The sequence below is a fragment of the Larimichthys crocea genome, chromosome XIII (genome assembly GCF_000972845.2).
Source record: "Larimichthys crocea isolate SSNF chromosome XIII, L_crocea_2.0, whole genome shotgun sequence".
NCBI lineage: Eukaryota > Metazoa > Chordata > Actinopteri > Sciaenidae > Larimichthys > Larimichthys crocea.
Window position 1 is genome coordinate 11,180,951 of NC_040023.1, and position 13,339 is coordinate 11,194,289.

Below are 13,339 nucleotides of genomic sequence, written 5' to 3' on the forward strand. Positions count from 1 at the left end.
AGAAACCTCAGGAAGAGCCACAGAGGAGGGATCCCTCTCCCAGGACGGACAGACGTGCAATGGATGTCACGTGTACAGGACAAATCAACACAAACATATTGTACAATGACTGATAAAATGACAATGAATTATAAGCTCGCAAAAGAAACTACTGATGAGCTAACGACCGGAGAGCTCACTCAGCAGTACGTGAGTGCGCATGCGCGTCTACATGTGAAACACAGTGGTTGCTATGGGGATCGGGGTATGATTGGGACCATGCAGCGCCAGAAGTCACATTAATGTTAAGAAGTATTTTATTTATTATTGGTTAGCTTCAGTATAACAACATTATTAAGAAGAATAAATTCAGAGACTTATTATAGTCTAAAAGTCTATTGGTCTTACTTAAAGATGCACTCATTTATTTGTATTCAGTGTTAAAAAATATTATATGGCTCTCATGGAAATACATTTTAAAATATGTGGCTCTCTCAGCCAAAAAGGTTCCTGACCCCTGTCATAAAATTATGTCAAATTATATATTATTTTAGGCTACCGAATATTTACTGAACACAGCATCTCCATAACCATAACTTACTGTAACACCTGAGAGATAACCATAGCAACTCACAGTGCCAGAGGGGAGACAAAGTTGTTATTTCACACATGTAGCACACAACAGGAGATTCTCCAAGTCAGACTTGTTCTCACATGTTGACAAAACTTTACAAACCAAGTCTAAAAATTTGCACAGAGCACAAAACTGTGACAGAAACAGAGGGCGTCCACGTTAGATGACTCTGAGCAGCAGCATGGGAATAAATTAGCCTACAATACAAGACACAGACAGCAGAGAGAAAGACAGGCAGTTCCCCAGTTCATCAGGAGGACAGCGAGAAATATGGATCTGTAGATTAACAATGTCGTACCAGCATGTTAAAAAGGTCCATTGTGTGGGTCTTGCAGTCATTGCATGAAAGTTGGTGGCCTGTACACAGTGAGGAGCTAGCAACATATATCAAAGTGAATGTGTGTTCTACCCTAGCATTTGTGGCCCTAAACAACCACATAGACTGTTTTTGCCAGCCCTGCTGATTGCCTCACCACCTGCTTCTGATTCCCTAATCAACCACTGCAATACAGGCTCCTCCTCCCAGACTCCAGATTGTTCTGTCACAATGGTGGCAATAAACGACTGTTTGTTTGAAACTTTTGAAGCTCTTTTGTAATTTTTGACCAGTGGACTACTCCCGATCTTCCCTGTGCTTCAGGGAAACCCTATCAGTTAGTACTGTCCGTAGTAGACCTTGGAGTAGACCTTGTAGTAGTTTGTAGTACTGTTTATAGTACTACTATAATATATTATACTACTACTGTTTGTAGTATTGTTTGTATCACTGTTTGTAGTAGAGTGTGGAGTAATGTTTATAGCATTGTTTGTATTATTGTTTGTAGTAGAGTGTGGAGTAATGTTTATAGTATTGTTTGTATTATTGTTTGTAGTAGAGTGTGGAGTAATGTTTATAGTATTGTTTGTATTACTGTTTGTAGTAGAGTTTGTACTAGAACCAAGAGGCAACCTCTGCTGCTGTGAAATTAAGCCAATGTGGAAGTGCTAAAAGCTGTAATTCTGTTTACAGCCTGGTACAAAACATTTTCGGTCTCCATAGCTAATAGGCCATGATAACTGTGAGGGGGCTAATTTATTTTTTAACTCACCCGTTCAGGTGATTTTAAGGCTCAAAGTTGTGCATAATTGACGGCATGTTAATTATGGGTACACCAATGATGTATGTCTTTGCCAATATTTAGATTAGACAGGAGGCAGAAGAAGCAGTACATCCAACATGGTGGCTGCCAGTGGAGCATATTTTGAGCTTCAAAACAGCACTTCGGAAACCTACGGGTAACATCACTCAGGCTTTGTCCATTCTTTATACTGTCAGTGACTTGAACTTATAGTACTGTTTGTAGTAGTGTTTGTAGGACTGTTTTAGCACTGTTAGTACTGTTTGTAGTAGACTCTGGAGTACTGTTTGTAGTAGAATTTGTAGTATTTTCAGTAGTAGTATGCATAGGCCCTCCCTCTCAGCATGTGTATAAATATGAGTGATTGAAGGAGGAGCTGCAGTGTTAGTGGTAGAGTTTGTAGTATTTTCAGTAGTAGTATGAGTAGGCCCTCCCCCTCAGTGTGTGTATAAATATGAGTGATTGAAGGAGGAGCTGCAGCTCTTCAGCTTCGTTTCTTTAGCTGAACAGAAAACTCTCCAACAGCAGCATGCTGCCACCGTGAGTAGTACTCTCTATACTGCTAATATTACACTTTAACTACAAAGCTATTTTGTTATACAAAGTTATACTGTTGTTGTTTGACGTGTTTTATGATGTGTTTATATTTAATACATATGTGCTATCAAATTATTAGATGACATGATACTCTTATACAAAGTTCAATTCAATTCAATTTTATTTATATAGCGGAATATCATAACAAAAGTTATCTGATGACACTTTTCATACAGAGCAGGTCTAGACCGTACTCTTTATAATATTATTTTATAAGTTATACTAATAAAAAGTTATAAAACTTATATTGTTATACAAAGTTATACAATTTTGTTGTATGACATGTTCTATGGCATGTTTATATATATATAATACATATGTTCTAAGTTATACAAAGTCATATTATTATACAAAGTTATATAACAGTATACTCTGTTTTCTATAAATATGAATGTATTAATCGATTCATTAATTGAATATTAACCTCAAATTAGTATTACTAGTCACTGACTCAATAGTGACTAATATATACCTATAGAACAGAATAGAATAGAATAGAACGTTGCTTATGTTTCAGCAGTACTGCAGTAGTACTGTAATACAGTTCTTCTCCTGATGTGTACTGATCAGTATTGATTCTTAGAGACTATGATTGGTAGTATTGATCAGTATTGTTTATTGAAAGCTGTATTGATTGGTTGGAACTCAAATATATTGATTACGATGGCTGGTGTAGTGATGAGGATTTATTGATATTGATTAGTAATGGATTTCATTGACAGGTATTGATCAGTATTGGTAAATGTGCTGTGTTCTATCTCACAGGAACCTGTTGATCGTGTCGATAGTCATTTTTCTGACGACAACCATTTCTACGGCCCCTGTGGAGGGTAAAAATACATCACGTGACACACAAACACGCATGTTTCATGAGTGGAGATCACATACAATGTTTGTGTTTCCAGAAAAGGAGCAGGAAGAGGTGGAGGTGGAGGCCACTGAGGAGGTGGAGGGGGAGCTGTCAGAGGAGGAGGAGGGTAGGCGTGGGTATCTTTTATTTTGAAAAGAACTTCCTTACACTTTCATGATGTATAAAAAGCAGAATGTTTCTACTGTTGAACAATCATTGTTTGATTGATCTGAACAGACCCAGGTACAAGCTGCATTAATTGCAAATGTTAAGTTGATTCACTAATTTCCTGTTTTATATGAAACAGATTGAAATAATAAAAATAATGAGTTCATTCATTCATTAAGATAACAACTGTAACCATGACAAGAAAGGTGTCCAGGCCTTAATGTGATCTTTCAGCAAAAGAAACAAACATCATATTTGATCGTATGGATCTCACTACTGTTTAACATTTGATCATGTGGAGGAAAGAAAACATGAGAACATATGTTCTGTATTAATATTTTTATGACACACATTTTCTATGATTCATATGTTCTATGACATATTTATATGACACATATGTTCTATGACATATTTATATTTATCTGACATGTATGTCCTGACATATATGTCGTATGACATATATTAATATTTATATGGCAGGTAAGTTATGGCATATATTTATATTACATATATTATGCTATTATACTATGATATATATGTACATTTATATGAGTGGCATGTTCTATGACATTTATATTTATATGACACATGTTCCATGACATATATTTATGTTACAGCTATATTCTGTGACACATTTATATAACACATATGATCTTGGACATACATTTATATTTATATGACATCTATATAAAAGTAGTCCTGCTGTCTAAAATGCTGAAATCAAATTCAAAATGTTCAACTAACAAATTTATCTGTTTAACATTTCATACGTTGTCTTTAAATATGGAGTTAAACATAGTGTTTCAATGTTTTCACATCACCACATTTTGTTTCTGTTCACATTTTACACAGTGGGACGACTTTTTAAAAACAGGGTTGTATATGACAGATTTATGATGTTGATTGTCTCAATTAAATCATACAATAAAAACAAAGATGAAAAATCGATGATAGGATGAAACGTTTGTGCACACTTTTTTAGATCATTTAAATTATGGTAAAACAAATATTAAATGTGTTTTTAAAAACATCTTTAATCTCCTTTCAGATGATGATGACTCCAAGAGTCAGGATAAGATTGATGAGGGTGAGAGGCGGAAACACGCCATGACCTTTAACCTCTGACATAAAGTTACATAAATCAGTTTAAACAAGATGAAGAAGATGATGATGGATAGATGGCTTTTACTGTGCTGACTCTCTTTGGAACCTGCATGACTTCTTTTTAATAAACTCTACAAACAGTCCTTTGATTCATCCTGAACACCTGATACTCTGTCCTACTCCCTCCAGCAGGACTTGTTGGCGTGCAGCAGACCACCATAGTGGCAGTGGCATCCGGAGGTTCAGGTGAGTCGACCCTGATCAGGTTTTTCCCTCCTGAACAGTTTGTTTGTTCCTGTTTGGTCTCAGGTTTAATCCAGATTAAATGGGTGGCATTCAGACCAGGATTAAATTGATTCTGTCTGATCCGCATCCTGAAGTGTCTCCATCAGTCTGCCTGGTAACATGTGATGCTGCAGGTATCAGGTTACTGCCAGAGCTCAGGGTCAGACCCACCGCTCCACCTTGTGAAAGAGATGTGGACTGCAGGTTAAACTTCAGGTTTTAAACTGGAGAAAAGGATCTGTGCTGAACTGGATGACAGGATAAATTCATCATCTGTAACAGACAAGATGAATTCATCATTAATAACAGATGACTAATTATGAATTCATTTACTTTAATTTGACTTCATAACAAACAAAGTGAGATATGGTTCATGACTTTGATAAGCATTGTGCAGACGAGTGATATGAGGATTAATCACTATTATTTATTGAAATCAATTTTCACTCAGTTCATTCAGGTATGTTTTCTCTGTAGGTGTTTCATCCAACATTCAAGATTTGAGTGGTGAGTCAAAGTCAACACATCTGACATATCTATCAATATATCAATCAACACATCAATCAATATATCAATCATGATGCATATTTTCTCTTTCTAGTCAAATGAATGAATGGCTGAATGTAAAGGCTGATTTGATGTTTCTTTGTTTCAGGTCACAGAGGTGATCCTTCATCAGGTAACCTGAATGTATTGATGATGATCAGGTGTAATGACACTGATCAAGTGAACATGGAAGAGAACACAGAACAGAACATGGAACACAGACCAGAACACAGGACACAGAACAGAACACAGAACAGAACATGGAACAGAACACTGGACACAGAACACAGGATACAAAACAGAACATAGAACAAAACACAGAACACAGAACAGAACACAGGACACAAAACAGAACACAGAACAAAACACAGAACAGGACACAAAACAGATCATAGAACAAAACACAGGACACAGAACACAGGATACAAAACAGAACACAAAACAGAACACAGAACAAAACACGGAACAGAACACAGAACACAGGATACAAAACAGAACACAAAACATAACACAGAACAAAACACGGAACAGAACACAGAACAGAACACAGGACACAAAACAGAACATAGAACAAAACACAGAACACAGAACAGAACACAGGACACAAAACAGAACACAGAACAGAACACAGAACAGGACACAAAACAGATCATAGAACAAAACACAGGACACAGAACACAGGATACAAAACAGAACACAAAACAGAACACAGAACAAAACACGGAACAGAACACAGAACACAGGATACAAAACAGAACACAAAACATAACACAGAACAAAACACGGAACAGAACACAGAACAGAACACAGGACACAAAACAGAACATAGAACAAAACACAGAACACAGAACAGAACACAGGACACAAAACAGAACACAGAACAGAACACAGAACAGAACACAGGACACAAAACAGAACACAGAACAAAACACGGAACAGGACACAAAACAGAACATAGAACACAGAACAGAACATGGAACAGAACACAGGACACAGAACACAGGATACAACACAGAACAGAACATGGAACAGAACACAGGACACAGAACACAGGATACAACACAGAACACAGAACAGAACATGGAACAGAACACGGTACACAGAACACAGGATACAAAACAGAACACAGAACAAAACACGGAACAGAACACAGAACAGAACACAGGACACAAAACAGAACATAGAACAGAACACAGAACAAAACACAGAACAGAACACGGAACAGAACACGGGACACAAAACAGAACACAGAACAAAACACGGAACAGGACACAAAACAGAACATAGAACAGAACACAAAACAAAACACAGAACACAGAACAGAACATGGAACAGAACACAGGACACAGAACACAGGATACAACACAGAACACAGAACAGAACATGGAACAGAACACAGGATACAACACAGAACACAGAACAGAACATGGAACAGAACACAGGACACAGAACACAGGATACAAAACAGAACACAGAACAAAACAGAACACAGAACACAGGACACAAAACAGAACATAGAACAGAACACAGAACAAAACACAGAACACAGAACAGAACACGGGACACAAAACAGAACACAGAACAAAACACGGAACAGGACACAAAACAGAACATAGAACAGAACACAGAACAAAACACAGAACACAGAACACATGACACAAAACAGAACACAGAACAAAACACGGAACAGGACACAAAACAGAACATAGAACAGAACACAGGACACAGAACACAGGATACAAAACAGAACACAAAACAGAACACAGAACAAAACACGGAACAGAACACAGAACAGAACACAGAACACAAAACAGAACATAGAACAAAACACAGAACACAGAACAGAACACAGGACACAAAACAGAACATAGAACAGAACACAGAACAAAACACAGAACACAGAACAGAACACAGAACAGAACACGGAACAGGACACAAAACAGAACATAGAACAGAACACAGGACACAGAACACAGGATACAACACAGAACACAGAACAGAACACGGAACAGAACACAGGACACAGAACATAGGATACAAAACAGAACACAGAACAAAACACGGAACACAGAACAGAACATGAAGCAGAACATGGAGCAGAACACAGAACAGAACACAGAACACAGAACAAAACATAGAACAGGACACAAAACAGAACACAGAACAGAACACAGGACACAGAACAGAACATGAAGCAGAACACAGAACAGAACACAGAACACAAAACAGAACACAGAACAAAACACAGAACATGGAGCAGAACACAGAACAGAACACAGGACAGAATACAGGATAGAACACACAACAGAGAACACAAAACCTTGTGTTGTGTTTTTCAGCAGCTAGAGATCCGAGCAGCTCAGCAGCTTCACAACAAACAGGTACAAATAAATCACTATGTTCCAGTAGATCAATGACTCTCCTTTTTGTTGACACAAAAACAGCAAAGTTCTCCTTTGGTTCTCCTATCACGTTCTGGAGGTTCTGCAAATTCTGCAGGTTCTCCAGGATCTGCAGGTTCTCCAGGTTCTCCAGGATCTCCAGGTTCACCAGAAACAGTCTCTGTCTCTTCTGCTCACACTGAACCTGCAGGTAAACATATTGATTGGAATAAAGTTTATTGATTGAGATAAAGTTTAATGAGTTCAGTTGAAACTTGTTTTCTGTCTTTAAGCAGATGGTCGTCCAGCAGCTTCATTTCACACAGAAACTAATGGTAACATATCTAAAACATGGTAACAGCTGCTCGCTGTGAAGTTATCTAAATTTCAGACATGAAAATCAATACAGGTGTTTATTTACTGTGTGTTTCAGGTAATGGACAGAAGCTGCTGAATGGAGGAGGAGGAGGAGGAGGTGACATTCAGACAGGTGAGCTGCAGGGGGTGGGGCTACAGGAGGAGGTGTCAGGTGACAAAGGCTGAGGACAGAGTGAGATATTTTTTAAGTAAAAAAAAAATCACTGAAATTAATTTTTCTCCCGACCTCAAAGTGGGAACAGGATCTTTCCATCACTCCAAATGCAGATTTCTGGTCTAAAATATGCAGAAATACCTTTACTCACTGCAAAATCCCAAATTTACAACTTATTCAATTCAAGGTTAACCACAGAACACACTACACAAGGGGAGATTACACAAAAAGGGTTTCACTACATCAGATCAATGCACTTATTGCACGCAGCACACCACATACAATTACATGCATGCTGTTTTGCACTTATCACATATACCAGGCTGCCGCATCCCCCTATCCCCTCAGCTCTGCATCTTAGGAGACATATCAGTACAATTACATAATCAATTGTAATTCATTGTCATGTCATTTTATCAGTCATTGTAATTGTACAATATGTTTGTGTTGATTTGTTCTGTACACGTGACATCTATTGCACGTCTGTCCGTCCTGGGAGAGGGATCCCTCCTCTGTGGCTCTTCCTGAGGTTTCTTCCACCTTTTTTCCCTGTTAAAGGTTTTTGTGGGCAAGTTTTTCCTCACTGGAACCGAGGGTCTAAGGACAGAGGGTGTCACTCCCTGTACAGATTGTAAAGCCCTCTGAGGAAAATGGACTTTGTGACTTTGGGCTATACCAATAAAATCTGATCTGATTTGATAATCACATTATAACTACACTGTTCACAGCCCTAGCTGTCACCAAGAAAACAATCCTCCTAAACTGGAAAACAAGAAATAAACTGAGCATCACACACTGGAAGAATTTCTTAATAGATAAAATTTCAATGGAAAAAATGTCAGCATCAATAATCACAGCATACCCCGTTTCAACAAAACTTGGTCCACATCTATTAAAAAATCCACTTCTACAAATGCCTGTCAATTCCACAGAACCTTGCAACACACCTCTTTTTCACTTTTTCTTTTTTTTCTCTCTCTCTTATTTATTCTATTATCATTATTATTGTTACTATTTCTTATTCATTTTTTTCTTTGCTGCTGTTGTTATTAATATCATCATTATCACTGAAATATCCACACATATATACAAGCACTTAGAAATACAGTGTCACAGACACACACACACACACACATGCACACACACACACATGTACAGCATATACACAAAGTTCCCCCATTAGTTAGGCTACCTCCTTGTATATCCATTTGTCTGCCTGTCTGCTGGTCTGTTTGTCAGGGGTGTCCAAGTCAAGTTTTTTTATTGAGGGCTTAGCAGGGTTAGCCTGCTTTTGGTCTGATTTAACAGAGAAAATGTTTGTTCACATATGTACTGTATGTTGAGCCGAACAGGTTCATCATCCTTTTTGCGTGGCGTTTTATCAGAGGAAACGTCGCATTATCCAAACTCTGATATAAGTCAGGGGAGGGAGAGGAGCTGATTTACTCTTCAGAGAATCATCACATTGCAGTTCAATCAGTTCTAACTGCAGACTCTCTTCCACTTCCTCTGCATCAACCTCACCTCCGCTCGCTTTTACCTTGGCACACACCATCGATGCCATTCCTTTGTGCTCGCCCATGATGGCCGAAGCTCCATCCGTTGTTACTCCACAGAGCTTGTCCCATTTAAGTCCCATCTTTTCAACTGCCTCTGACACAGCTTCACAAATATCTCTACCTGTCATTGTGCCTTTTAGGCTCATCATATGAAGCAGCTCCTCCGTACAGCAAAAATTATCATCTACTCCCCACAAAAAAAATTAACAGCTGCGCGGTGTCTGTGGCATCTTGCTCTCATCGCATGCTATCGAATAAAAATCAAAAGCACAAGCTGAAGTTTCAAGTTAGCTGACAAGTCCTCGATTGTCCGCGCCTCTGTATTTCAGGATAAGCTCACGTTGTTGCTGCACTTTTTCCCGGCACATTATTTCTCATTTTTCATTATACTGCTTTATGAAATCAACGTCTGAGAACGGTTTGCCGTGCTGGGCAATACATTTAGCGACCTCATTGGTTGCTATTGTGGCCTTTTTCTGTATTTTGTTAGCACGAAAAAAAAACGTTCTTGCAGGCTAGCTGCCATTTGCTTGAATTTCTGTGTTCGTGATGTGTAGCTCTGATGTTTGGTGTCATAGTGCCGAACATTGTACTCTTTCATCACAGCAAATCAAACAGACACACTTTCTGTTGATTTTCCCACCGTGTTTGAAATCTTCTACACTTGCTACTTTGCATTTCTTCGGTGCTGCCATTTCTGGTGACTCGCGGTAAAGGTTTTTCTTTGCTTAATTTTGTTTAGTGGAGAAGCACCGTTTCCATGGCTTGCTCCATCTAGTGTTGAAACTGAGAAGTGCAACAGAGTTGAGCTCAAGCTTCTTGTGCGGGCCATATTCAATTATATTATCAGAATTTCCTGCGGGCCAATAAAAACTGGACCGCAGGCCGCAGTTGGCCCACAGGCCGTAGTTTAGGCACCCTGGGTTTATATCAATGTTAACAACACCTGGTGTATTACTATGTAAATATTTACTTTCTGCTTGATTATTTACCTTATTTCTTCCTTATGTTGTAAATAAAAATAAAGTTGTCCTCCAAAAGTGGACGGGTGGTGGTGGGCCAAAAAAAAAAAAAAAAAAAAAAAAAAAAAAAAAAAAAAAAAAAAAAAAAAGAAATCACTGAAGTCACATTCAACCACTGTCTGCCTGTTTTGTCTGCCTGTTTACCTGTCTGTGAGTGTAAGATCTAGTAAACAACATGGTTCAAATGAAAGAATTTAAAAATATATTCTAAAATCAAATTACTGTAAAATTTCTAATAACTCACATACACATATTAACATACCACATATCTGCACATGTAGCACATAGCATGTAGCACAGTCATACATCAATGAGACAGAGGTCCAAACAGGAAATATCACAGAGGGAAAGTGGATCAGGAGAACCAGTTTGACACCAAATAAGATCTGGTTCTTAAACCAGTTCAGGATTTAGAACAGATCGGCCTACGTCTGTCATGACGGAGGAACGAGGTGTAAAAAGATTTATTGCATCCTGGACTAACCAATCTCCTCCCCATCCCCTTCCTCCTGCTCCTCCTCCTCCTCTTCCTCCTTCTTCTTTCTCAGAAAACATCCAACCATCCACTCATGACTTCCTGCTCGGCCTGATGGGTAAATTTTCCTGTCTCCTTTAATGTTTACGTCTCTCATGCCTCATGTAGTTTGAAGTAAAAAGTACAGACTGTCATCAGCAGTGTTTTAGGTGTCCCAGGTGTGCCAGGTGTTCCATGTGTTTAAGGTGTTCAAGTGTTCCAGGTATTCCAGGTGAACCAGGTGTTCCAGATGGTTCAGGTGAACCAGGTATTCCAGGTGAATCAGGTGTCTAAGTGTTTCAGTTGTTTCAGGTGTTTTAGGTGTTCCAGGTGTTTCAGGTGTCTAAGTGTTTCAGTTGTTTCAGGTGTTTTAGGTGTTCCAAGTTTTCCAGGTGAACCAGATGTATAAGGGTCCCAGGTGTTACAGGTAGTTTAGGTGTTCCAGGTGTCCCAAGTGAACCAGGTGTTTCAGGTGTTCCAGATGATTCAGGTGAACCAGGTGTTTCAGGCGTCCAAGTGTTCCAGGTGTTCAGTTGTTTCAAGTGTTTCAGGAGTTCCAGGTTGACGGTGAATCTCATGTCTGATGTTTGTCATGTCTCTTGTTTTCAGGTGGAGGTGATCCATTCGGACCAGGTGTTCACATCAACATTCCAGGTCTGTTGTTAGGTCACTAAACATCTGCAAGTTAAAGAGTTCACTTCATGCACACCTGTGTAGATTAGACAGGTATTGGTTCATTTAAAGGATGAGTGACAGCACTGTCCTCCAGTCAGACATCAACTGAAGGATTATGGATTCTCTCATTGGTTGAGAAGGGAGAGAAGGTGATGAAACTTTAAAACAAGAAATTCATTCTTAATTCCCTCTTTTTTTCCCCTGACAGGTCACATGACTCCACCCACCCAGCTGATCTCCACAGGTTTGATTTCTTCTTCTTCTTCTTCTTCTTCTTCTTCTTCTTCTTCTTCTTTGGTGTGTTTGTAAACTCTTTGTCTGCCGAGCAGGTAGAAAGGTACGCATTTCTTTATATCCCATCACTCATGCAAAGTTTTTCAGAAACAGAAATGAGTGACAGGGAGAGAATATATCACTGCCTTCCATTCTTCAATTTCTTCTAAGATACGTACAGGCGCTGTATGTTGCTTAGCAACAGGGTTTGTCATGGACCCACTTCTATTAACATGTAACAGAAAGTGGTTATTACTAGAAACACTTTTGTGTTTTTTGAATTTATTTTATTTTATTGGGTGCAACACAGGAGATGTCAGCCAAAGGACAGCACAAAGGGTACATAAAGATCATATTTTTAAATAAGTAGGAAACTTAAATATTAACACAAGTTGCCCATGAAGAGTATAGTTCATGAATTCAAGACAAAACCAACAGTCTCTCCAGATTTATTCACAGTATTGAGCCAGGACATTGATGAACGACCGGCAGTAACAGCTAGTCACATCTGGAGGTTAAAGATCCTTATGATGTTTCCTCTTGGCTTGTGTTGAGGTGAACAGTGATGGACTGTAACTGTCATTAAATGTTCATAGTCTTTAGACAATTGTAGCTTCTTCTGACTCCACCATTTGCAAAGAAGCAGTACTGTGTGACATCAGTTCAAATTAACCCATTGAGCTGGGTGACCTTTGTTGGCTTGTTACAAAGTGTAGCATGAAGCTAATAAATATGGCACAAAGCAATTTTAACAAAGTGCCTCTTGGATTGATGTCTGTTTATAGAGAGGTGTCAGAATGGAGCAAGGACTTGTTGACATTGACATTGGCATTGCTGGTTTTTGACGAAAACTTTGCAGTCAATTGCCTCAAGTTTAAGAAGGAATGTAGAGGATACTGCAAGGACAGATCAAAGACATTCATAAAACACTTTCATCGACTTAGCTGGACCTGAAGTCTTGGATATATATTCAATTCAAGGATTCAAGGAGTTTTATTGTCATTACAGCACATGTAAACATGGGATGAAACGAAATTGGTTTCCCCTGGTCCCGGAGCAGCCCAATATCAAATATAAAATATAAAATAAAATAAAATTAAAA

The 13,339-nt window shown here is 38.6% G+C and overlaps 1 protein-coding gene and 1 long non-coding RNA gene across 2 annotated transcripts in view; both read left to right on the top strand.

Moving 5' to 3' along the window:
• Positions 1-2,063: 2,063 nt before the first annotated feature.
• On the top strand, positions 2,064-3,272 carry LOC113747306 (uncharacterized). Its single transcript, XR_003463539.1, has 3 exons — positions 2,064-2,271; positions 3,094-3,158; positions 3,234-3,272. It is a non-coding gene; the product is annotated as an uncharacterized LOC113747306 (long non-coding RNA).
• LOC104931901 (uncharacterized) overlaps positions 3,273-13,339 on the top strand; it is a 19,312-nt gene continuing 9,245 nt past the window's right edge. Inside the window, exons 1-12 of the mRNA XM_019269664.2 lie at positions 3,273-3,305; positions 4,395-4,433; positions 4,640-4,696; positions 5,213-5,242; positions 5,391-5,414; positions 7,621-7,662; positions 7,763-7,873; positions 7,959-7,997; positions 8,096-8,152; positions 11,324-11,368; positions 11,899-11,943; positions 12,173-12,208. Coding sequence (XP_019125209.1) covers positions 11,365-11,368; positions 11,899-11,943; positions 12,173-12,208 — 85 coding nt within the window. The 5' untranslated portion in view covers positions 3,273-3,305; positions 4,395-4,433; positions 4,640-4,696; ... (5 more) ...; positions 8,096-8,152; positions 11,324-11,364. The remainder of the gene's footprint in view (positions 3,306-4,394; positions 4,434-4,639; positions 4,697-5,212; positions 5,243-5,390; positions 5,415-7,620; positions 7,663-7,762; positions 7,874-7,958; positions 7,998-8,095; positions 8,153-11,323; positions 11,369-11,898; positions 11,944-12,172; positions 12,209-13,339) is intronic.